We start from the raw sequence: 26,391 nt of genomic DNA, 5'->3' as shown, positions 1-26,391 counted from the left end.
TATGGAATTTCTACCTGTAATTGCATGTATGACTTTGGGCATGCCCATAGTCTGAGAGTTTCAGTCTCCACATAAGAGAAATCTACATTCCTAAGAACTTATCTATCATACGTCCTTTAGGTGCTGGGACACAAAGATAACTACATAGTCTGTGCTTAGTCGTCAATTGTGTCCGACTTTTTGCAACCCCATGGACTGCCACCCACCAGGCTCCTCTGTCCTTGGGGATTCTCCAGGCAAGAATACTGTAATGTGTTGTCACGCCCTCCTTCAGGGTATCTTCCCAACTCAGGGATTGAACCCAGGTCTCCCGCATTGCAGGCGAATTCTTTACCAACTCAGCCACCAGGGAAGCCCCAAACATCCTATTGTTGTTGTGTTAGTCGCTCAGTCTTGTCCGACTCAGCGGGACCCTCATGGACTGTAGCCCACCAGGCTCCTCTGTCCATGGAGTTCTCCAGGCAAGAATACTGGAGTGGGTAGCCATTCCCTTCTCCAGGGGATCTTCCTGACCCAGGAATTGAACCTGGGTCTCCTGTGTTGCAGGCAGCTTCTTTATCATCTGAGCCACCAGGGAACCCTTTAAAAATCTAATGGTCATCTTTCCTCCCTTAAAAAAATTTATGATCTCGATAAATGCTGTGATGATGATATAGAAAGGAATAACATCATATCAAAGCAAACACACCAGAGGCAAAGAAAGAGGATAGACTCTTGTCTATGAGAAGACTATGGCTGATAGTCTTCTATTAAGGCAATTCTAACATTGCTTCATTAAGGGAGAAGAGTAGATAATCATACTGAACCTTTTTGTTTATGTTTGCTTATTTTTTAAATCACTTCTCATGGATTGAAAGTCTTGGGATGAAATCAGTCTGGACTTTGTACTCAAATATATGACGTAGGAGAATCTGTCACATTCTTCTACCTCTGCATCCTAATCATTGGTTCTCAACCTTCGGTGTGAGTAAGGATTATTACCTGCAGAATATAAATTATTAAAAATTTAGATTCCCAGGCTCCAGCCTTGAAATTTTGATTCTGTACGTCTGGGATGTGACCTAAGAATATGCTTCCAATAAGCTTCTCAGTGATTCTAATGCAGTGATTTGTAGAGTATGTGAGAGACCCTGGCTGCTTTAGAATTTGGGTGGGAAACATTTCTGTGGTTATTCTTGTTAGAGGTGGCATATTTTGAATTCTTCAAAAGAAAACTCAATAGGTGAAAATAATTCTGTTTGTTAATTGTTTTGTTTGTTTGCAAGCCATTATTGCTGACCCTTGTTAGAGAGAAAATTTCACTGCAGCATCAGTTCCAGTATAGTCTCTCAGGAACCCATCAACTATCCTAGGGTTATTGTTCTAGGGTTTACATTTTAAGCTTTTCTCTACCCTTTGTCGCATTCTTGAATTTTTTTTTCAATTTTCAGAAGCCAGGAAGCAGCCACTTTCCAAAAAAACAAAGAAATCTCATGTTCACAATGAAGTTGAAGAAAATGACAATGTCTTTGTAAAGTTTCTTAAGGCATCAGGAATTACTCTTAAAACAGGAGAAAGTCAGAACCAACTAGGTAATATTTTAATGAAAATCTTTTCTCTGGGTATAGTGAAAGGGCTCAGAACTGAATAATGGATTTTCTAGAGAGGCAGTGAAGATTAGAAATGGGAGCACCATCTGTCTGGAGACAAAGATGAAACTGAAATTACATTTTAGTTAGTGCATGTTGAGTAAAGTATGTCTGATTCTTCCTTTTTTTAAAGAAAGAATGTTATATGTAGTATTACTTTGTTTTCTTGTGAAAAAATAAATAGCCAGAGTATTTATCTGGGTCAGAATTAATTTCATGGGAAATTAATTAATTAAATTATGGGAAAATTTCTAAATAAAGCCATATAAAGCCCTACTTTGGGAGCACAGATTATCCCATTCAGTTAAGGGTATGGCATCTTTTTAAAATACTTAGTAGCTAGCCTTTACTAATGGTAATTCTGTTCTGCTGTGGGTTTATTAGGTTGGGAATACCTTTATTGGCTTCATCAGACAGGAACCTAGGTCTTAGGAAAGGGAGATTATAGTCAGAAGTGTTCAAGACACTGGGGACCAACTAGTCTTCTTTTCTCATAGCTGTGGATCAAATCGTTTTCCAAAAGAAGCTCTTTCAGACTCTGAGGAAACATCCTTCTTATCCCACAGTATGTATTTTCTCCCTGGTACTGTGGGGGTTTTTTTTGCCAGCAGTACTCTTCAATTGGGAATTTAAAGTGACTGGCATAAAGTTGAATGTGCTAGAATGATTTTATTTAACCTACAGCAAATGTTAAACTAAAATTTTTACTCTTGTTTGTTTTGAATGTTCTAAGATAATAGAAGAGTTTGTTAGCGGCCTGGAGTCTTACATTGAGAACCAGGACAGTTTCAGGAGCTGCCTTTTGTCTTGTGAGCGTCTGCAGGATGAGGAAACCAGGTGTGGAGACGAGTCATCGAGTTGCTGAAAGTTTACATGAGTTGGATTGGGGGTGTGGGGAAGTTGGAGCCAATGCAGGTGTTTTTGGAATTTTGCTTCTGATATATAGCTCTCTTTTTCTCAGAGTTTTAGCCTAACCTTTAAATTATTAAGTTCAGGATACTAGGAATCCAAAATGTTTTTTAAGTAACTAAGATACTAAGAATCCAAAATGTATCTCACCTCTGTGGTTACAATTTCAACTCTTTACCGCTCTGTGACTTAAGAGCTGTCTTCTCATGTGCTGTATTTCTTCTCTAAAGGATAGTTTCTCCTAAAAAATTACATATTTAACCAATTTTATGGACAAAGGATAAAAAAAAAAGTAACACAAAACAGGAAACAAATTTCTTTCTCTCTTTTTTTAACAGCACGGGCACATCTTACTGTAAGAGCCTCATTAAATTGCTTCTGGGGATTGACATATTACAGGTGAGGCTGTGCCATTTTGTGTGAACATCTCATGGATGTGATTTGTGGTGTATCAGTTCAGTTCAGTCGCTCAGTCGTGTCCGACTCTTTGCAAGCCCATGAATCGCAGCATACCAGGCCTCCCTGTCCATCACCAACTCCCAGAGTTCACTCAGACTCAGTCCATCAAATCAGTGATGCCATCCAGCCATCTCATCCTCTGTCGTCCCCTTCTCCTCCTGCCCCCAATCCCTCCCAGCATCAGAGTCTTTTCCAATGAGTCAACTCTTCGCATGAGGTATCCAAAGTACTGGAGTTTCAGCTTCAGCATCATTCCTTCCAAAGAAATCCCAGGGCTGATCTCCTTCAGAATGGACTGGTTGGTTCTCCTTGCAGTCCAAGGGACTCTCAAGAGTCTTCTCCGACACCACAGTTCAAAAGCATCGATTCTTCGGCGCTCAGCCTTCTTCACAGTCCAACTCTCACATCCATACATGACCACAGGAAAAACCATAGCCTTGATTAGATGGACCTTAGTCGGCAAAGTACTGTCTCTGCTTTTCAATATGCTATCTAGGTTGGTCATAACTTTTCTTCCAAGGAGTAAGCGTCTTTTAATTTCATGGCTGCAATCACCAACTGCAGTGATTTTGGAGCCCCCAAAATAAAAGTCTGACACTGTTTCCATTGTTTCCCCATCTATTTCCCATGAAGTGATGGGACCAGATGCCATGATCTTCGTTTTCTGAATGTTGAGCTTTAAGCCAACTTTTTTACTCTCCACTTTCACTTTCATTAAGAGGCTTTTTAGTTCGGAGCACAGGGTAGAGCAGGGGTAATAGGAGCATCTGAGTTTATAGCAGTTTCCCACAGCCCTGTTGCTGAGATGAATCTGGAGAGCAATATTGATGGTTTGGACTGAGCTGATCAGCCTATTATATCCTGAAGTCTTGTTTGTCCGGTCAGGCTCTGCTTCCTGTTTTGTAAAGCTTCATGCTGTGTGCTCTGTATACCACGTATGTCTCTGCTATATTCACATCTGCATCATTTCCCATTTAGCTTTGTATTTGCTTATTAACTAGATTTTGCCATTTTCCTCCTCTCTGTCTCTCTATTTAGTAGACAGTCTCTCCCCACTGTTAATCTTAGCATTTTCTTTTCCTTTTCATTGGAAATCTTGAATATCATTTAGTTTACTTAAGTCTGTAAAAGCTCTCTTGTTCCCCTGAAGAGAAATCTTCTTTCTTGCAAACTGTTTGATAATCTGTTAAAATTTGCATGTCATGGGTTAACAGTTGTCATTATAATTAATCATATTATTGATTATCTGATCATTTTAGTATTGCCTTGATAGTCATTTTGCAATTTTTCAGAGGGTGGATTACTGACAGATTTTTGTATTCCAACAAGTTCTGTTCAAAATATAGGCAGCATTCATGTGGACATTCTTAAAAATGAACATTTCAATTATAGCAGGTTTTTGCCTCCAAGAATCTTGATGGAGAGAATTACCACTAATTGTACATTTCTTTTGTACATTTCGAGACCATCTCCTAACTCCCTATGTCTTCTCTTTTAGCCTGCCATTATCAAAGTCTTATTTGAAAAGTTGCCAGAATTTCTTTTTGAAAAGTAAGTGAAGTTATATATCCTAGTGTACTTATGTTTCTCTGAAAAGATTGCTCTGAAACATCTTTGGTACCTCTGAAGATCATATTTATCATGACTCCAGATTTTTAATTAACTACTCAAGTTTAACTGTGGTGACTTTTTTGAAATTTTAGTAGCATGTCTTATGTATTCCTAGAAGAATGCATGATAAACTGGTGGTAGTGATTGTTTCCAAGGAGGGGAGCTAGTTGGCTGGAGTCAGATATTGTCTGAATACTATTCTTTACCTTTTCAGTTTTATACTGTATGTGTGCTGCCATTTTTTAGCAATGTACGTTAATGGTTAAGATTCCAGGCTTTCACTATCAGGGGCCCAGGTTTGATCCCTGTATGGGAACTAATATCCTGCAAGCCATGTGACATGGCCAAAAAAGAAAAACAAACACTGTTTGTTTGTTTCATTAAAAAAAATAAGTTAGGAAAAAAGAGCAGCCTAATAGAAAAGTAGATAAAGATCATGAATAGATAATTCACAGAGAAGAAATATAAGAGCATTAAATGTTTTTTTAATGCTCAAGTTCATTAATAATCAAAGACAACAATTTTAAATAATATGGTTTTTTTTACTCTCAAATGATCTCCCTTGTTGAGTATAATTAACAAGCCAGTTCATACATCACTGGTAAACACATAAAAAGCAGTGTAATCACTCTGAAGATCAGGAGGTTGTGTGTATCAAAACCTTAGATTTTGCTTTATATTCAGCTGTACCTCCTAATTTATCCAAATGTAATAGCTCTGAATGAAAACAGTAATGAATATTATTGCTGTTTAAAATAAAAATTGTAAACAGATTTTTAAGTAAAAGGGATTGGTTAAGTAAATTAATATAGGAATATCGTGTAGATATTAAAAATTGTAAAAAGGATTATATAATACCATTTAATTAAAAAAATTCAGGTTGCAAGTCATATTTACAGTTCATTCAATATTTTGTTAACAAAAAATCATACATATACATTTACATAGACATATGTATGTCAGTGATGGACATCTCTGGCTGAGAGGATTCGGGTCATTTTTATTTTCTTCTTTTTAAAATGTGCTTTTTCAGTGTCTTATATGTAATAATAGTAAACTTGAAGGTTTATCTTTAAAAATTCATGCTTTGCCTGAATGGACTGCACTAGATGATTTGTGTCCTGGCTAGTCTTTCTTAGTAGTTAAACTTGACTATTATAAACAAAGATTGAAAGTGTTGTCAAGAAGAGGAGCTGGAGGTAATCCAAAACTTAGACATAGGAGGCTGGGAAGAAGGCAAAGACTGTCATCTTAGGGGAAAGATTACTGAGTCAACTTTTTTTCATTCATATATGGATGGTTTTTAATACTTTCACAGACATAATCTCATCTGACCTAGGTTTCTATTCCAGTAAAAAAATATTCTGCTGTTTTAGTATTTATCACATCTAGGTAATTAGTTTTTACCTTTTTAAAATAATTTCTCTTACCCAATTTATTAATAATCTTTACTTAAAAAATTGTTTATGTATTTTAAGAGATACTCTCCAGACCTTTCTTCCCCTCTGAACCCTCCCCAGACGTACTCACTAACAGTTCAGTGCATCTTCTTCCAGACATCTTTCTCAACATATATGCATATGTCTTATGTATTTTTTGTATCATCTGTGTGTCTAGCACAGCGTGCAACCCGTGGTTAAGTTTAGTAAATGTTAATTGAATGGCTGAGATGTTATATGCAGTATTAATGTTTGCTGCTGTGCAGACAGGCTCTGTTCCTGATTTTTCATCCACCCTAACGTTTCAGAGTGAACAGTGATGGAATCAGCATGCCTCGACTCATCATCAATCAGCTGAAGTGGCTGGACCGAGTTGTGGATAGTAAGGTAGGCTTGTGTACTTTTTTGGTCCCTTGTCTTTAGAGAGAGTGTTTTCTACACTTAACACCAAACCTTCGGAATTTGCAGGGTTTTTTGCCTTTCTGGACAGGAAATTCATATTTTTCTATCCATTAGCTTTTTTAGCTTTCGTAGTTTGAAAATCATGGTTATTTCATCCTTTAAATGTCTTCAAAAAACAGAAATATATCTCACTGTGATGGAAGTGAAGAGTCTTGTCTGACTCTTTGCAACCCCATGGATAGTCCATGGAATTCTCCAGGTCAGAATACTGGAGTGGATAGCCTTTCCTTTCTCCAAGGGATCTTCCCAACCCAGGGATTGAACCCAGGTCTCCTGCATTGCAGGTGGATTCTTCACCAGCTTAGCCACCAGGGAAGCCCATAACTATGATGACTGGATGTGATTTATTAAATGAATTATTTGGAAGGAAGTCACAAATTTCTCAAAATACAGAGATTATTATGTTTTATTTCTCAAAAAAAGTAAGATCTGAAACCATCTTATTTCACTGCAGATGTGTTGATTTAATTACATATTGAGGAAAATTTCTTTGGGAGTTTTGTTATTAAGTACCTTGGTAAAGATGAATCTGTTTTGAGCCTTGTGCTTATTCTTCAGAGTTCTTAAAATCATTCTACTAAGTTTCGTCACATTCAAAGGCTAAATCTTTATTTGGAAGAACATGAGTTTTGTAGTCTCATCTGGGCTGGAATTTTGGGTCTGGCACTTATTAATTGAGTATCCTTGAGCAACAGATCCCTACCTTTTAAAAAAGGAAATAGAGATGTAAATATTTAGTGAAATAAAGAGATTAGATAATATACCATCCAGCCTCCTTTTTTTTTTTTTAATATAGATACCATCTCATTTGTGAAAAATCTCTAGGTGATTTACTTCTGATTTTAGATTTTGAGCTTGGATGTATGTGTAGTTGTCATGTTGTACACAAAAGAATTCCAGCTCTATATTTTGGGAGTAAGAAGTCTTTCTCTATTCTGGATACTGTGTTACAATTCTTATAATAGTGTTCTCCACTGCAGGATCTTACCACCAAGATCATGCAGCTGATCAGTGTTGCTCCGCTGTGCCTACAGCATGACTTTGTCATCAGCCTACCTGAGATCCTAGGGGATTCCCAGCATGCTGATGTGGGGAAAGAGCTCAGGTGGGTAAGCACCTTGTTGCCATTTTGAGCAAGCCTTCACTCTGGGAGCCTATTGCTACAGTATAAAAAGAGTAATAATACTGGGTTTCTGTATAAAAGAGAACGATACTTGTCTTACTGGGATATTGAATGTGACTTGTTTTTCTAATAATGAATATATATTTAGGTAGATCTATGTTGTGAATATGAAGTCTGGTTTAGGATTAGATATATAAATTTGATCTGTGGAGACGTAAACTTTCCTTTGTTTATTAGCATTTTTTTGTTTTGTCAGCATTTCCTCTACCCACGGGTGTCCTCAGACATGACTTCACATCCAGATGGTTTGTGGAACCTATTAAACATCAATGTTCTTTGGTTCCCTAAATGACTCATTCTAATGCACATTGTTGTGTCAGATCCATTGCTCTCTAACATTTATGTGAAAAATTCTAATTGATAGAGCAGTAACGAAGAAGGGGTAATGCAACTGTGTATTTATCCTAGAAGTAATTAAAAACTTCAATTTGTAATACCTCCTTTTCTGTAGTTATCTGTAAAGCTATCTCTGAAAAGGCCTAGAGATTTCTTGCCTTTGTACTTTTGGGCAGACTGCTCCTTCTGTGTATAGCCCTATACCCGTCACTTCGCCTGCCTGTCCTTTTGTCTCACTTTCTCTTAGAATCCATTGCTGTCCTTCTCTATGCTACTGTAGCACCCTGCACATATAGGTATCATATTTATCCCACTTCATTGTAATTGTGGCTTTTCTTTTTCCTTTTCTGAGGAAGGATATGGACCAAACTCAACAGTGGTTTCCTCTGAGTAGTGGGGATGATAAGATAGGGTTTCTTGTTGTTGTTTGAATTTTTCAAAATGTGCATTTATTTTTTTTTTTACACAAGAGAATTTTAATGAAACATACTACAAATATAATTTAATGGGAGCTAAGTATATCCTCTCTTTCCATACCTTGGATGATTTTCCCAAGTCATTACTTGCTCAGTTCTGTTAAAAGTTACATAATTTCTTTTCCACTGTTCACAGCGACCTCCTAACAGAGAATACTCTGCTCACCGTCCCAATCTTGGATGTCCTTTCTAGCCTCCAACTTGAGTCAAAGCTCCTGACTAAGGTATGGAGGACTCTGCTCTCCAGAAACAGAACTAGTCTTCTCGCCTCCCAGAACCGATGTCAGTCATTCATTGCCCTGGACCAATTGTATATAATGAAAATTTCATTTTGAAACAGTGCTGAATGACACCTACTCTTTTTTTTTTTTTGATGAATTTTATATGCTATACTGTGATAGATGAGCTGTTTGTTTTTAAGCCGTAAGTTTTAGTGGAAATTTTCTGTGTTGCCTGCATATTTACAAACTGCTGCCATAGGAATAACAAATTTTCATGGCTTTCTGTAACCAGTGGAAAATTCAGGCTCCAAAATGTAAGATAATATATCTTTCATATTTATCACCTCTCTGTTTTTGAAGAAGCTGTAGCATTAACTATTGAGATCTTGTAATTTGGAAAAAAGTAAAATGTGTTTTTCTTCTGAAAGTGCAAGTGAGAAGCTGAGTGAGAGAATGTTTCTAGTTTTACCTAATGAGTCGTTACTAGATTGAGATGTTAACATGAAAATATGTAAAATCTTGTGTTTTTTGTGTTTAGGTCCGCCAGTTAGTGATGGGTAAGCTGTCATCTGTCAGTTTGGATGACTTACCTGTGATCATCAAATTCATTCTTCATTCCATAACCCCCACAGATGCGCTTGAGGTACTCTACTGTTTCCCAACAAACACTAGGGTATTAGATCCTGGACAGTACAGAGAATAGCTGTGGTGCTCTTGTGAAACTCAGCAGTGAAAAGAAGCCTAACCTAGAGGAAGATATATCAAGATAAATTGTTTAAAAGGTTCTGATTGCTCTTCTCTGTCCTGAAACTAATTGATAATGCTAGTTAGTCCAGATAGTATTCAGGGGAGAGAATGGATCTACTAGTCAGACTTATTGTTCTGTATTAGCTGCTTTAGGTTATATTTGCTATTTCAGTGTAATGCCTCAAGGAATTCTGGAATTTTAAGGAGCATGATGTACTGTAGTCACATTAGTTATTTTCATCTTTTCAAACTTTCAGTCTTTTTCAAACTGCCTTGTTTAATAATTCGTTTAATTTAATGATTCTTCCTTAGTCTTTGAGGAGAATGTTATGGTTCTTCTGTTGGAAAAATAGATTGTGCCTAGCTGCTATGAATGATCAGAACACACAGCTAACCCATTTATTTGCTGTAGGTAATTTCTGAGCTTCGAGAGAAGTTGGATCTGCAGCACTGTATTTTGCCTTCACAGTTCCAGGTTTCTCTAAGCAGGTTGAGAAATAAAGGACAAACAAGGTATAAACTCATGGACAGTTACCACCCTTTTTCTCACATGAGCAAGGAAAGTTTTCTGACATTTATTGTGGAGCCAGGAGAGAAGATCTTAATATTTACAACTACAAATTATGTAGTAATATCACAATAATGCACTACTATTATTTTTCGAATAATATTTATAGGTATGTATATGTACATGACTGAATGTGTGTGTGTGTGTGTGTGTGTGTGTGTGTGTGTATTCCCTTTGCTCTTCACATCAATCCCTGATAGACTGCAGTAAATTTTTATTAGCCATTTTACACATGAAGTTGTGACTGGTTTTAAGGCACATGCCTAGTAAGCAGGAATCCAGATCTTAGAGGTCCTTCTCTGGTAAGAAGGATTTCCTTTCCCTCTGCTACTTGTAGTTTTTCAGGAAATCAAGAAAATAGCGGTCAAGACTGTGTTACTCTTCTCTTCGATGTAATAAAGTCAGCTATTAGATACGAGAAAATCATTTCAGAAGCCTGGATTAAGGTGAGTGAGATCTTTCAACATTGAGGAAGAAATGGCTGGCAATCAGTCATGGATATGTAAGTAAAGGTAGTTGAAATAAAAGTCTTGAAAGTCAATCAAGTAGAAATAATAGATGATGGTTTGCCAGATGAGCAGATTGGTTCAAACGTGTTCTTATGTGTTGTAATATTTTTGTGACCCTTGTTTTTCCAGGCAATTGAAAGGACCCCCTCGGAGGGTGAACACAAGGTAATGTTAATCTTCTATGAATTTTAAATATTATAGATGTAAAATTAGTGACATTGCCTGGCTTTCCTCCCTGCTATTTGGTCTGGCATCTTCCAGTCATCCTTTTGTAGCTGCTCTAGTAAACATTAACTGCTTGAGGAAGATAATCGGAAAGGATGGCTTTTAATAGCTGTATTTTCTGCTATAATCTATCCTAATTTTGGTGTCTGAGTTGGGCCATCAGTGAAAGGATGTCCCAAGTAATTTGCCTTTTTTTGTTTTTATTAATTAGAGCATCTAACAATATATGTTACTGTTAATTGAGATAAAATTGATAAATTGATATTAGACATACAGTGCAAGGATTTGTTATTTGTATAAGTCATTTGCAAAATGATCATTACAGCAGTCGTTAATGTCCATCACTGTAAACTGCTAGTACAAGTTTTTTTACTTGTGGTAAGAACTTGCAAGATCTACTCTGTTAGCAGCTTTCAGATGTGCGGTACTGTATCATTAACTATATTCACCATGCTGTACGTTACATCCCTGTGACTTATTTATTTTATAACTGAAATTTGTACCTTTACTCTTTTTACCAATTCCCTCCATCACCTCTGGCAACCACCAATCTAGTCTCTGTATTTATAAATTCATTTTTGTTTTATTTTTTAGATTCCACATATAATTGAGATCATACAGTATTTGTCTTTGTCTGTCTGATGTATTTCAGAATGATACCCTCAGGGATCATCCATGTTGTTGCAAATAGCAAGATTTCATTCTCTTTGGTAGCTGAATAATAGTCTCTCTCTCTGTGTATCACATTTTCTTTATCCATTCCATCAGTGGACTCTTGAGTTGTTTCCATGTCTCAGTTATTGTAAATATTGCTCTAATGAACATGGAGGTACAGATATCTTTGCAAATTAGTGTTTGTTTTCTTCGAATGCATGATCAGAAGTGGGACTGCTGGATCTATAGTAGTTCTATTTTTATTTTTTTGAGGCCCCTCCACACTGTTCTCCATAGTGGTTGTATCAATTTATATTCCTACCAACAGTGCACAGGGTTCTCTTTGCTGTCCCTCCTTTGTTATTTTTGTCTAACATTTGTTACTCTTTGTCCTTTTGATTATAGCCATTTTAACAGATGTGAAGTGATACTTCATTGTGGTTTTGATTTACCTTTCCCTGATGATTTTCATCTTTTCATGTTCATTGGCTGTCTGTAGGTCTTTGGAAAAATGACTGTTCAGATTCTCTGACCATCTTTTAATTGGATTGTATTTTTGCTATTGAGTTGTACAAGTTCCAGGTAGTTTGTTCTTTTCTTTTTCGTCCTGCTTGGCTTTTTAAACTCTCTCCCTCTCCTTTTTTTTAAAATTAAACATAGGTGATACAAGCTAATTGGGGAGGGAAAAACATCACAAGTATCTAAATATCTATAAAATAAAGTTTACCTCCAATCTCTGTGCCACTCTTCTGGATTATTGTTCTTCTAGATTTTTCTTATTCACATGCGAGTTGTATATGTGTGTGTGCAAGCACAAGCATGCTCACTCTTATATTACGTATATTTGCACTTGTATATTATTTTTATAAAAATGAAATCTTATTGTGATTATTGCAGATTGCTTTTCTTTCGCTTCACAATATATTGTGAATGTCCCTGTCAAAAAATATAGTGTATCTCATTTTTAATGGCCATATAATATGTTGAAAATGACCATCATAATTTATATAACCATGTTCAGATTGACAGACATTTTCAGTCTCTAACTTTTCACGAAGTAATTTTCCTAATAATAATGAAAATATATACTGAATTTGGCAAGTGATTTTTTTCTTTAATAAATGTGAAGCTATTCAAAGTTGTTTCTGTAATGGTACTACTTGTATTCCAGTATTTTTAAAATAATTTTGTTTATTTATTTGTTTTTGGCTGTACTGGCTTTTCATTGCTCCATGTGCTTTTCTCTAGTTGCAGCGAGTGGAGGCTACTCTAGTTGCCCTGCTCAAGCTTCTCATTGCAGTGGTTTCTCTTGTTGCAGAGCATGGACTCTTGGGCTTTTGGGGTTCAGTAGTCATGGCTCTAGGACCCTAAAGCACAGGCTAAGTAGTTGCGGCACATAGGTTTAGTTGCTCTGTGGCATATGAGATCTTCCCTCATCAGGAATTGAACCTGTGTCTTTTGCATTGGCAGGCAGATTCTTTACTACTAAGCCACCAGGGAAGCCCTTCAATATTTTCTTAAAGGATACCAGTGGTTAATAGTTGCGACACTTCATTTCTCTGAAAAATCTTCTAGGTTTTATGAAACTGTAGGTATTCCCATGGGATTATGTTGAGCAAATGAGTAGTGTTTGTCTTAATGGAAAAAGTTGAGAGCTGCTGTTTTGTTATAGTAAATGTACTGATTTAGTAAACTGTTTTCCTATTGGTGCATATTTATTGACAACAGATTTTTGACCTGGCAATGCTTCTCATCATCTATAGCACCAACACTCAGACAAAGAAGTACATTGAGAGGGTGCTAAGAAATAAGATTCGATCAGGCTGCTTTGAAGAAGATCTGCTACAGGGTACATTCTATATTCATTACTTGGTAAGTGTCAGAGAAATCGGGCAGCATTAGTCTGAAAGTTACAGAGGTTGTTTTAACCTTTCCTACCCTGTGTGGAAATCATGACACCGCCACCTTTGCTGGGTAATAATCTTTTACAGGGAGCTTAGTATATTTCAGAACATAGTGGGATTATTACCACCTTGATTGTGACATTATAAATATTAATGAAATCAAACTAAGATTAGTTTTCATCTTTTTAGCAAAAGAAGCACAAAATTGGTTCAACAGTTCATTGAACTCAATTCGTTGAACAATTCGTTGACTCAAGCCCTGTGTTCTCTTTTATAGGAAATATTGTAATTCAGGTCTTCTATGATTTTATTTTTGACCTAAAATGGAGAACTTCACATCTCCCTTAGAAATTATCATACTAGTTTCAACCCATTGTTCAAGTCCATTGAGACTTTTGAATCTTAATTTTCTATTAATCATTTTAATTGTCTAGCTCTCTGTGATCTGTAACTTTTGACAAACTTGCCTTCTGTATCCTGTTTTAAGTAGGTTCTAAAAACCCCTGAGTATAACATTATCAGAGGAATGCTAGTAGAGACATAATTTTATATCTTTTGAGTTATCACTATTTTAGCCATTCAGCATATGACCCTTAGGTGATCATTCTTGTTGAAGTATAAACCATTTGATATGGAATTTTATAATCTAGAAATGGTATTTTCCAGGTGAATATTCAGGATATTAACAGTGTACACCTTAGAAAACTGGGTGAACCAGAGTTTTGGGACTTGGCTTAGGAATTAAGGATAATATGTAGTTGACTTAAGACTATTATTTAGGAATGGATTTAAAATTTGTATTGTTTTATCTTACAGTATTGTCTGTGCTTATTTGTGCTCCGATGTGTGTTTTGGTCTATAACTTTGCAGAGGGCAGAAACCATATATAATTTTTTATTGCATCTTCCTCAGTAAAGCATTATACCCATTTAAAGAAACTGAACTTAATAACTGGTTATTTATTCTGGTTCCATTCATGTCCACCTACTGCCTTCTTGTTAGGACATAATCAGTTCTCCTCTTGATGTACTTTAAAAGAAATCAGTTTAATTAGATTGAACGTTATAGACTGATTTAAAATCATAACCAGGGAAGAACAGGCCCACTGTATCCCCAGGGAGGCAATAAGATTAAGTGAGGAAATTTGAATTTAGAAGTTTGGGTTCTTGTCCCAAGCTGGGCAGATTACAAGCTATTAGGCTTGTGACTTAACTTCTTTGAGTTTAAAGGTCAATTCTTATCCATATATTGAATTTCACTGATTCTAAGAGAAGCTCAGAATGAAGGATTATTCTGAGTAAAACAAAAATTAAAGTTCCTTAAATTAAGAATTAGGGAGAATTCTGACATTGTAAAAGGGTTAGCAATAGCAGCTCTAGGTGCTGTGATAACGAAGTCTCTCCCACAGCTTCATTTTTCTCTACTTCTCTCTCCTCAAGGTTCTTAAGGATTTTTGTCCATCCATTTTGTCGCTGGCTCAGAGTTTGTTGAACTCCCTAGACCAGAGCATAATTTTGTTTGGCAGTCTTCTATACAGATATTCTTTTATGTTTTTTGACACTTACTGCCAGCAGGTACGTTGAAATATTTATCTTGGGAAGGAGGAGACAGGGAAAAGAAAAGAAATGCCATCCTGAATGACTTGCATGTGATCCAGTATTTGTTTCTTATTGGTTGAAAGGCATTGAAGAAGGAAGAACTCTGAACTGGGAGTTGGGAAAACTTAGTTCTAGTCCTAGTCTCTAAATGAAGGGATTGGACACAAGGATCTAACTCTGTGTCTTGAGCTTTAAATTCTCTCAGTCTTGCTCCAGTCTGCTTGAAACAAATATTTGCCTTGGGGTTATCATGTAGTTTTCACAGTACAGGAATGGCAGTTTTAAACTTACCTGCTAATAATCTACTGCCAGTTGATCCTGAAATTGTTCTCTAGAAAAAGGTGTCATGAGAAACAAGAGAGAAATGCCTGAGGGCCTAACCCTGTTTTCGTGAATACCAGACACCACATTTATTAGCACACATACAGGGAAAGCTGTACTTATGGAAAGTGATTAGGAGAACAAAGACCAAAGTGTCTTGTTTTGTATTGGTCATTTATGTTATACCTTTATTACCAACAGGAAAGCACATTTGAAAGGGCAGTTTTTAAAAATGAATACTGAGATTTCTTTGGTGGTCCAGTGGTTAAGACTTTGTACTTCTAATGCCAGTGGAGCGGGTTTGATCCCTGGTCAAGAAACTAAGATCCCACGGTGTGGCCAAAAAAAGAGAATTTTAAAATGAATAATAAAAAAATTTTTAAATTTAAAACAGGAAAAAAAACACATTTAAAGTGGAGTAATAGACATCTGGCATCAGATAGCTACTGCATTTGAGAATCTATGAGATTTATTTGAGATCTCAAATAAATCTGCGTTTGAGATTGATCTGCATTTGAGATTGATCTGCATTTGAGATCTATTTATGCTAGATTCTGAGCACTATAATTTGGTGTGAAACAGCAGTATAAAGGAAGGGAAGAGTGACATCTAAGACATTTGTAGAGAACCATCTTAATGTCTTAGAGACACCATCATGACCTATGTTTACTTGAAAAAATAAGTCTAACTTAAAACAACTTTAAAACCTTTAGCTTCTTGAGTGCCACCTTTTCAGTAAATTTTAATAGATTAAGTACAACTACAATTTAATGGGTAATATTTGACACTTACGAGAAAAAAGAAAGATTATACCAGGAAGCAAAATCTAGAGGGCTTAGATAGTGCTCACTAGTAAAATATGGGGCGTAAATCAAGATGGATGGTAGTGTAGTTAGAGACATAATCCTAAACCTCTTGAATCTAATAGTAATGAAACCAGTTCATAGAAGTAGGTGATAGAATGAGGTGGGTTGGGATTTTAACCAGGTTGAGATTGGAACGGCCTTGGGCACAAACCTCTTTTAGATGGCCGTACTATATTTTAGCTTCACACCGTCCTGTTGACTTTTCTCTGCATAGGAAGTGATTGGTGCCCTAGTGACCCATGTGTGCAGTGGAAATGAAGTTGAAGTTGATGCTGCATTGGATGTCCTCCTCGAGTTGGTAGTTGTAAGCCCATCTGCTATGAGGCTGAATGCTGTCTTTGTGAAGGTATCTAGTCCTACTATTGACACATATTCCATCATTTTTCTTTCTTACATATATCTGAGACACCTGATACCTTGTTAGCAATTTATTTTTTATGCTAGATACCGAGCACTATAATTTGTAGAAGTGGAGGGGATGAAGGTGGGGTGATGGGGCAAATAATAGAAAAATAACTCATCTGTCTATATATTTATTAATTCAGCATATACTTCTTTATACCTAATGATGTGCCAGGCTCTATGCTGGGTGCTGAGGATATAAAAAGTAGTCTTTGCCTTTGATGATAAGAAAGTAAGGTATATAAGTACATCACTGTATATACAACATGACAAATTCTCTAATAAAGTGCTATAGATACACCAGTGCAGAAATAATTAATTTGGCCTGGGAAAACTGGAGAAATCTTCAAACAAGAGATAATATTAGAGTGATTCTTGAAAGGTAGAAGAGATTTGTAGAAGAGATTTGAAAGAATAAAGGAAGTATATCTAGGCAGAGAATAGTTTGAACAGAAGCAAACTGGCACCTATGTCCATGGTGTGTTTGAGAGACGACAAGTAAGATCAGCATGATTGGTAGATAGGGTAAGGTGGGAGGTGAAGACCAGATTATGAAGGATCTTAAATATGGAGCCAAAGAGTTGCAACTTTATTTTATAGACAAGAGGGAGCTGGTAAAGGATTTTAATGGGGTTTGACATAAGTCCATCTGTTTCTGTAAAGAAGAATAAGTAATTCATGGAGTACAAGCTGAGAAATAAGGTCAGAGACATAACTTTTGGCAGAATATTGTTTTCACTAAGAAAAAGAGAAACGTGGAGAAAAAGTATAGGGAGAACTAGGATCTATGTTAGGATGACTAAGTAGAATATCAACCCTTTGGGCTCTGAGGCATAGTTTTAGAGAACTTGACCTTTTGTGAAACATGACTGGCTATCTGTGTGTGTGCCTTTTATGAGAATTTTAATTTTTTTTATTTAAAGGAAAAAAGAAAAGTTAGTTGCTAATCTCATCGTTAACATTTTTTTCTCCCAGGGCATTTTGGATTATCTGGATAATATGTCCCCTCAGCAAATACGAAAACTCTTTTGTATTCTCAGCACACTGGCATTTGGCAAAGAACATGAAGCCAGTAGTCACATCCAGGTAAGTGACAGTGTGTTGAGAAAGAATCTTTTAAACCTCTTCAGCTGAAATTTGTTGAACAAAATCCCCCCAGCCTGTGTAGTAGTATGACTAAAGTACATAGCCATAATCCTAGTATTTGTTTATTCTTTTCCTGCTACAAACACTAAATGCCTACTGTATGCCAAGCACCGAGACAGTACATGTGTATTAGACCTGCCCTTTAGGAGCTCAGTCTGTTAGTATAAATGAGCCTGTAATCTGCTCATTATGAAACTGAGTAAGACAAGCCATTCAGGTACTGTACCAGGTGCCATGGAAAACGGAATACTCTTGTTCCACAAGGAACATCTCCATCTAACGGGAACTCCGTCTGGGCCTTCTCTCATTTGTGAACACCATTCACTGAAAAAGCCAAAGCCAAGCAAAGTGTCTAAAGTAAGACTGGGTTGGAATCGACTCATAGCTCTTTTGCATCTTCAGTGCCACCTTGTGGCAGTAATCCGTACTGGTCTTTGAACAACTTTTTTTTTTAAACTGTTTAAAGAATTGGCCAGGTAGCATATATATACACCATGGTACAAAATTCAAAAGATATGGAAAGGTAGTGAAGAATGTATCCTCCCTCTCAGTCCTCTAGGCTGAGATTCTCTAAAGGCAATCGCTGTTACTAGCTTATAGCTTTCTGAGATGTGCTGAGTATAGACAAATTTGTATTTACCCATATACCTGTTTTCCACACCATATCCTCTTGTTTTGTGTCTTGCTTGTTTGATCTAGCAGTATAGTTTGACGATTTCATCGTAGCAGGACTAATAGAGCTACCTCATTATGTTTTAATTGTGGTAAAACATACATGAGATAAATTTTACTGTTTTAACCAGTTTTAATTATACAGTTCAGTGGCACTGAGCACGTTCATAGTGTTGAGCAACCATCACCATTATCTGTCTCCAGAACTTTTTCATCATCTCAAATAGAAATTCTATCCCCATTAAGCAATAACACCCCATTTCCCTTTCTCTGTACCCTGGTAACCTCTTACCTACTTTCTGTGAATTTGTGTGGTCATTTAAATAGTTATACACATTGAATGTGTGATCATTTAAATAGTTATACAATATTTGTCCTTTTGTGTCTGGCTTATTTCACTTAGCATAATGTGTTCACAGTTCCTCCATGTTGTAAGATATATCAGAACTTAATTGCCTTTTTTTTTTTTCTAGAGAAAATATATTTTATATTTTATTTTATTTTTTTTTATTTTTATTTTTTCTGTTTCAAAACACATAATTTTATTTCACACACATACGAAATATTCAATAAAAATTACCAAATACTAGGCACAAAGAAAACCTCAATAAATTCTCCTATCCCTTTCCCAAACTATCTGTCAGGAGATTAAACAACACACAGAACTCTTGGGTTAAGTAAGAAATACAGCGTGAAATTAAAAAGTAATATAGAAATGAATGACAATGAGGTCAAATATCTAATGAGGCCAAAGTGAAACTCACAGGAAATTTTATGGAATTAACTGAAAATATCAGAAACCAAAAATAATGAATGAATTAAGCATGCTACTCAAGAAGTCAGAAAAAGAACAATAAAATAAAGCCCCCCAGAGGGGAACACTGGACTACTAAAAGAATTTTCATGACATAAACAAAAGGAAGGGTATTTGATCACTGAAATCAAAAGGCAGTTTGTACCATTTAGGAGTTCCCAAGTAAAACATTCACTTAAACAGGCTTGAAATTTCTGCCTCCTCACTTCAGTGACGGCAACTTCATTGTGAGTCAGTCCCCTTATTGCAAAATGGTGGCCAGTATCTTTCTGCTTCATCATCCACATTAAGAGAGAGAGGATGTATTTCTTTCCTCTCAGGTCTCAGTTCAGTCTCTCAGTCGTGTGTCTTTGCGACCCCATGGACTGCAGGATGTGAGCCCTCCTTGTCCATCACCAACTCCTGGAGTTCACTCAAACTCATGTCCATTGAGTCAGTGATGCCATCCAACTTAATTGCTTTTTATGGCTGAATATTCCATTGTATATATAGACTGTAACTAGTTTATCCATTGATGGATATTGGATTTTCCCCACCTTTTGTTGTTTTGAAGACTGCTGCTATGAACATTGATGTACAAGTATTTCTTTTGAGTCCCTGTTTTCAGTTGGGTATATACTTGGTATATATCTAGGAGTGAGATTTATGAATCATATGAAGATTCTATGTTTAACATTTTGAGGAGCCACAAAACTGTTTTCCACAGTAGCTAAACCATTCTGCATTGTAATGAGCAATAGAGGGCTCCAGTTTTTCTACATCCTTATCAACACTTATTTGATAAGTGTGTGTGTAAAGTGGTATCTCATTGTGGTTTGGATTTCTATTTTCCAGATGACTAATGATGTTGAACGTCTTACTGTATGCTTATTGGTTCTTGTATATCTGGTTTAGAAAAAGTCTATTCAAGTCCTTTTGCTCACTTTTTAAATGGGTTGTTTTTTGTTGTTGACATGTAGGAATTCTTTATATATTCTGGATATTAGTCCCTTATCAGATAAATGATTTGCAAATGTTTTCTCCGTTTCTGTGATTGTCTTTCCAGTCTCGATAGTGTCCTCTGGTGCAGTTTTGATGGAGTCCACTCAGTCTTTTTTTCTTTTGTTGCCGGTGCTTTTGGTGTCATGCTTATTTTTTTAAAAAAATCGCAAAATTTGAAGTCATGAAAAATTTTCCCCAAGTTTTCTTGTCAGAATTTTATAGTTTTAGCTCTTAAATTTAAATCATTGATTCACTTTGAGTTAATTTTTATATATGGTATAAGGTAAGGGCTCTACTTCATTTTTGTGTGTGTGGGTATCCAGTTTTCTCTAGCACCTTTTGTTGAATAGTTTGTCTTTTTCTATTGAGTGGACTTGGCACCTTTGTGGAAAATCAGTTGACCATATGTGTGAGGGTTTATTTCTAGGATCTATTCTGTCTGTTGGTCTGAATGTGCTTATGCTGGTAGCACGTTTTGATTACCATAGCTTTGTAATTTTGAAATTGAAGAGTGTGGGCCCTCCAAACTTGTTCTTTTTCAAAATTATTTTGGCTGTTTGGGGTCCCTTGAAATTCCGTATGAATTTTAGTGTGGGTTTTCGTTAGAGATACTTGCCTGGTGGACCACTGAGTAGGACTCTGAGCTCCCAACGCAGGGGGCCCAGGTTAGATCCCTGGCTGAGGAACCAAATAGCACATGCTGCAACTAAGAAGCCCTAATGCTGCAGTGAAGATTCCACAAGCCACAACTAAGACCCAGTGCAGCCTAAAAAAAGAAATATTTTAAAAATACTATTAGAATTTTAAAATACTGTTAGAATTTTTAAAATGATTACATTGAATGAGCATATCATCATCTCAACAGTGTTCTGTCTTTAGTTCCATGAACATGGAATACCTTTCTTTTTATTTAGGTCTTTAATTTATTTCAGTAATGTTTTGCAGGTTTTTCAGTGTGCAAGTCTTTTGCCTCCTTTGTTAAATTTATTCCTAAGCACTTTTTTTTCTGTTTGATTACCACTGCCTGAGTGGCCAACGACAGGATAATTTACATTATCCATATCAAGCAACTATCCCAGCAGTAACAGTAATAGCTATTATTATTGAATGTCTACCATATGACAGATGCTGTTCTTGGAATTTTTTGTAATTTGGTCTCTGATCCTTGCAAAACCTTTCCCATTCTATAGATGAAAAAAATTGAGACTCAAAAAAATTGAGTGACTCATCAAAGACCACACAGTTAATAAATGATAGAAACCTTGCTGTTTAGGTTGTTTGGTTCTAATATTTGACTCTCTTGCTGTACCATTCCAACATCTTCACCATTATTTCCTTGCAGGATGACATGCACCTGGTGATACGAAAACAGCTCTCTAGCACTGTATTCAAGTACAAGCTTATTGGTATTATTGGTGCTGTCACCATGGCTGGCATCATGGCAGCAGATAGGTATGTGTGGAAATTCTGATGATTTCTGTGGCTCATGGTCAGTTAATCGAGTTGCTGTCTTACAAAATAAAGTGTTATATTGTTTAGACATCATTATAACAGGAGAATTAAAACCATAATAAGAGAAGTTAGCAAATGTTTGTTGTTACTTTTCCATGTTCTTTTTAATCTTGACTGTATATGTTGCCTATAATTTTTGCAGAATTGTGATTATAGTCATTACATTCTCATTGTTTAAAACTAGGGATTGCTAAGAAATTAAGTTTTAGAAAATGTTTCCATAAGAAAGGAACCCTGATCCTCCTGGGATGCTTTTTTTCTGCATCTGCTCCAATCTTAAGCATTAGACAGTATAGATTTCTCCATTACTGTGTTACTCTTGTCTGGAACACCTCATCTGAAATAAATAAAGTCTTCTTTTTTAAAAAAAGTATTTATTTTAATTGTGATATAAATAAAGTCTTCTTGTGGATTTTCCCTCCTAGTACTAGTTCCTTGATTCCACAGTTGTAACGTCTAATAGAAGCTTGGGGCTTGATAAGTTGTTACTGTTGTGAAGTCATGAAATTTGGTTCATGCTTCTTGGAAATGATTTGTCATGAATTCCTCGGAGCTCAAGAAACATCCTTAGAGTTCGCATTAGTTATCTGTAGAGGCTGCACAGTATACTGGTTAAAAGTTCATTCTCTGGAGCCATTCTGCTTGCCTGGGGTCAGATACTGGCTCCATTGTTCTTAGCTGAATGATCTGGGATAAGTCACTTTACTGTTCTGTTTCTGTTCAAATGTGTGAAGTAAAGATATTTATAGTATTTACTTCATAGAGTTGTGCGAGCATTAAATAGAACAATACCAAGTGCTTGCTCTTATGATTTTTACTAGTTTAGTTAATGTCCACTTTAAAAAAATCTAAGGTAGCCATCATTTGCTCTAGTCCACCTCTTGTAAGGCCTTAATAACTACTTGACTGTGCTTTCATTCTCCGTCCTAATCTTAGGGAAGGCAATTTTTAAAAATTTATTGCTGGTTGTTATAAAATATTACAGATGTGAATCTAAAATAACTTGTTTTTTGGAAGTAGATCTTCTAATTTGACCCCAGGGAGTGGAGAGCTGAGCAGTGAACAGTGCACCCAGGTGAGTTCTTATCTTGGGGTTGGATATGTCTATGAGTAACTGAGAAATTGCTTCTGGTCACTGTTGGCTGAGTGCCAAAAAGAATTGATGCTTCCAAACTGTGGTGCTGGAGAAGGCTCTTGAGATTCCCCTGGACTACAAGAAGAGCACACCAGTTAATCCTAAGGAAGTCAGTCCTGAATATTTATTGAAAGGACTGATGTTGAAGGTAAAGCTTCGGTACTTTGGCCACGTTATGCAAAGAGCCGACTCATTGGGAAAGACCTTGATGCTGAGAAAAATTGAAGGCAGGAGAAGAGGACAACAGAGGACAAGATGGTTGGATGGCATCACCAACTCGATGGACATGGGTTTGAGCAAGCTCTAGGAAATGGTAAAGGACAGGGAAGCCTGGCATGCTATGGTCCATGGGGTTGCAAAGAGCTGGACATGACTAAGCAACTGAATAACAACTGTTACCTTACCAAAGAGTGCTTCTTTTTTCAAAATATGTTTTCCTGAACTCATAGCTTTTGTAATTTATACTACTCTTTTGGCCTTTAAAATCCTTTGGCTTAGGTTGTATTTTAATTCTATATCTGATCTCCTAATTAATTTTAAATTCTTAGCAAAATAGGTGGGCCATGTTTGAAGAGTAACAGGTTGACTAGAGCGTAGGGACAAGTAAGTGTATAATTGGAGAGCTGGAGATACAGCTAGTTTGGAGATACAAAACAGAGTGCTCTGAATGTGAATCAAGACATTTTGATTTAATTTTTACACAGAGGTAGTCCTTAAAGGTTTTAGCATAGAAATGGTATAATCCAAGCTTTGCTTTAGAAAAGTTAATCTGGTTCATGTGTCTAGATTGGAAAAGAGGTAAGATTGAAAAGAAAGGATTGGTCAGGAGGCTTAGGAGAAACCTCAAGTGAGAGGTGGTGATGAGAGCTTTGCCGATGCAGTTGGAAAAGGAAAAACTTATTGTTGAATGGGGTGAATAGTTTTTAACTAGGAAGCATCAGCAACTCAAGGACTGGACCATTCTTTCTCTTCGACTGTTTCAGGTGATCTCCTTGCTACAGTTGGTTCATTCCTGCAGTGAGCAATCTCCTCAGGCCTCTGGACTTTATTATGATGAATTTGCCAACCTGATCCATGGAAGGAGGCTAGCTCCAGAAGCCCTGGTGAGGCCAAGTATCTTTTCTTAAAACAGTGAAGCTCAAGGGCTGCTTTACTATACATTCTTCAAATCATTCTCTCTGTTGTATTGCAAAAATAGATCTGCCTGTGAGCTCTCCCATATTCTAATTGGGAATGCTGTTCTGACTCACTCTGCCCCAGGCCTCTCTTCTGAGGCCTCCTTCACATACTAAGAGTGAGAATCATGATCATTTGGTTAATGATATTGTTAAAAGCTACCATCTATTCTGTGCCAGGCACTGTATTAAGCATTTTTCATGTATTATGTCTATTCCTCATCAGAATAATGCAGTATGTATTACTGTTATTTTCTTTTCAGAAGTGAGGAAACAGGCTTCAGAAAGGTTAATAGTTTATTTAGGGCTTTATAGGATGTACACCCTGGGCTACACAGACCTTTTTGTTTGTTTGCTTCCTGAAGGAATGGCTTGGGCAGACCATCTTTAATGATTTCCAAGATGCGTTTGTGGTGGATGCCTGTGTTGTTCCAGAAGGGTAAGTGCTGTTTACCCACTGACATGGTTATATTGGTAAAGAAATTTTGTTAGTTATGTTGGTAGCTGGTACCAATCTCAGAATGTCTTTGACTTCGTCCAAGTCTATCCTACTCTTCCAACTTCCCTCCTCCCAACCCCAACACCCCAGCAGTTCCAGCTCCAGGATTGCTAGAAGATTCCCCACTTGTTCTTTCTCACTTCTCCTCATAATAGAGAAGATTGGTTTGTTCTAGTGGTTTTTCCCATAGAGTTGCCATACCCTGATGCTGGGACCTCAGATTCTGGGTTCTCTTCACAGTGATTATCCATTTCCTGTGAAAGCACTCTACGGACTAGAAGACTACGATAGTTGTGATGGGATTGTCATCAACCTCCTGCCACTGTTGTTCTCTCAGAACTTTGTGAAAGATGGGAGTACACTGACTTCGCAGGAATCAGACCAAAAGTCAGTATACTTTTTCTTCTCTAAAACCGCTGTTGATATGTTGAATGTTGACAAGGAGTGCCACAGTTCTTGTAATCTGTTGGCAAGTTGATTGAAAAGGATTTCTCCCAAGACAGGTGGTATTTGGATGCATTACCAAGAATGGATCAGACTCCTTGTTTTCGCCCAGATCCTGGGATTGGGATTTGCAGTGGCTCATGACAGCCAACAGATACTTTGCGAGGCTGCTTTTGTTTCTGTTCCTTTTCCCCACCTGGGAATGTGTTTGTCTACCTTTGCCAGTCATGTGCCTTCCTTCTGTGTTACCTGTACTTTATCTTAGTGCGTGGACATTTCACTCTTACCTGTGTCTTGTTCCCATTCAGTTCATTATTTATTTGCTGAGCATCCACTATGTTCTTTGTCATGTTTTTAAAAGTAGACATTTATTTTGGGCAAAACTTGCTAATTACAAGATCGGGCTCTTATAAATATAGACTAATATGTTTATAAACTGTGATCTAGAAATGGATTTTCCTTCCCAGATTGGTTTCTCCGTTATGCCTGGCTCCCTATTTCCGGTTACTGAGACTTTGTGTGGACAGACAACATAATGGAAGCTTGGAGGAGATTGATGGTTTATTAGGTATAGAATGAAGTTATCAGATTGTTTCTTCTTTGTAACCTTTTTTTGGTAAATTTAGGGAAGTGTGGTACATTGGTACTTGTAGGGGGAGGGGAGGGAATCTTCTAACATCACAGAGACTTTTAAATTATATTTGTTGATGCTGCATGGTATGAGGGTATTTTTGAGACTAACTGAAACTTGACCTTCAAATACCCATTAAAGGGGGAAATTAGTAGAAGGAGACCTAGCTCTGGGGGCAGCATCCAGATTCTGTTGACTTCAACTAAAAGAGATTAGAAATGTTTGTTCTTCTCTTTCAGATTGTCCTTTATTCCTCACTGACCTGGAGCCTGGAGAGAGACTCCAGTCCATGTCTGTTAAAGAGCGTTCGTTCCTGTGTTCACTCATATTTCTTACTCTCAACTGGTTCCGAGAGGTGAGCAGAGTTATTGAGACGTTTCACCTACTGTCTGTAATTTCTCTAGAAAGGAAACTATTTTCTTGGTTCCCATGAGACTCCTTGTCCACCAACCTCTAACTCCTGTGTGTCTCTTCAGCGATTGTGTCCCACCCTTCCCTAATCACATGCACCTCTTGATGTAGCCAAATCAAAATGCTTAGAATTCACTTAATGTTGCCCATGCTTTACTGCCTCCAAGCCTTTTCACACTATTCTGCTTCCTGCATGGAATAACTTCACCTTCTCCACTGTGAAAATACTGTTCCTCCTTACAGGTATGCACTTAATATTTCGATTTAGTGAGATCAAATGAAGATAGTTTTCACCATCCTTCAGAATATATTTGTACTTAATGAAATGCACAATAATAATGAAATATATTGAAAATGACAATAACATCTTATATCTATATCACATTTCCTTTCTCATGCATATTGTTTCTAAGAATATTTATTCACTTGAATGATCTCTTCTTATCCTGACAA

General features: G+C 36.8%; 1 protein-coding gene across 5 annotated transcripts in view; it reads left to right on the top strand.

Annotated features, from left to right (window-relative positions):
• FANCD2 (FA complementation group D2) overlaps positions 1-26,391 on the top strand; it is a 49,701-nt gene that overhangs the window by 1,593 nt on the left and 21,717 nt on the right. For 3 of the 5 annotated variants that reach the window (XR_009597505.1, XM_012099499.4, XM_042236557.2), the window contains exons 3-25: positions 1,431-1,571; positions 2,126-2,193; positions 2,362-2,465; positions 2,876-2,936; positions 4,495-4,547; positions 6,355-6,433; positions 7,489-7,613; positions 8,640-8,727; positions 9,263-9,367; positions 9,884-9,984; positions 10,377-10,485; positions 10,678-10,713; positions 13,156-13,299; positions 14,771-14,905; positions 16,331-16,462; positions 17,494-17,604; positions 21,474-21,583; positions 22,661-22,718; positions 23,762-23,881; positions 24,319-24,392; positions 24,693-24,839; positions 25,364-25,464; positions 25,767-25,882. Coding sequence is in view for 4 of the 5 variants with exons in the window: in XM_012099499.4 (XP_011954889.2) it covers positions 1,431-1,571; positions 2,126-2,193; positions 2,362-2,465; positions 2,876-2,936; positions 4,495-4,547; positions 6,355-6,433; positions 7,489-7,613; positions 8,640-8,727; positions 9,263-9,367; positions 9,884-9,984; positions 10,377-10,485; positions 10,678-10,713; positions 13,156-13,299; positions 14,771-14,905; positions 16,331-16,462; positions 17,494-17,604; positions 21,474-21,583; positions 22,661-22,718; positions 23,762-23,881; positions 24,319-24,392; positions 24,693-24,839; positions 25,364-25,464; positions 25,767-25,882 (2,318 nt within the window). In the remaining variant the exon portion in view is untranslated. The remainder of the gene's footprint in view (positions 1-1,430; positions 1,572-2,125; positions 2,194-2,361; positions 2,466-2,875; positions 2,937-4,494; positions 4,548-6,354; positions 6,434-7,488; positions 7,614-8,639; positions 8,728-9,262; positions 9,368-9,883; positions 9,985-10,376; positions 10,486-10,677; positions 10,714-13,155; positions 13,300-14,770; positions 14,906-16,330; positions 16,463-17,493; positions 17,605-21,473; positions 21,584-22,660; positions 22,719-23,761; positions 23,882-24,318; positions 24,393-24,692; positions 24,840-25,363; positions 25,465-25,766; positions 25,883-26,391) is intronic. The other 2 variants (XM_012099503.4, XM_060402796.1) reach the window with 1 other exon arrangement.

Source organism: Ovis aries, chromosome 19 (assembly GCF_016772045.2).
Source record: "Ovis aries strain OAR_USU_Benz2616 breed Rambouillet chromosome 19, ARS-UI_Ramb_v3.0, whole genome shotgun sequence".
Taxonomy (NCBI): Eukaryota; Metazoa; Chordata; class Mammalia; order Artiodactyla; family Bovidae; genus Ovis; species Ovis aries.
This window is presented reverse-complemented; position numbering and strand designations above follow the sequence as displayed.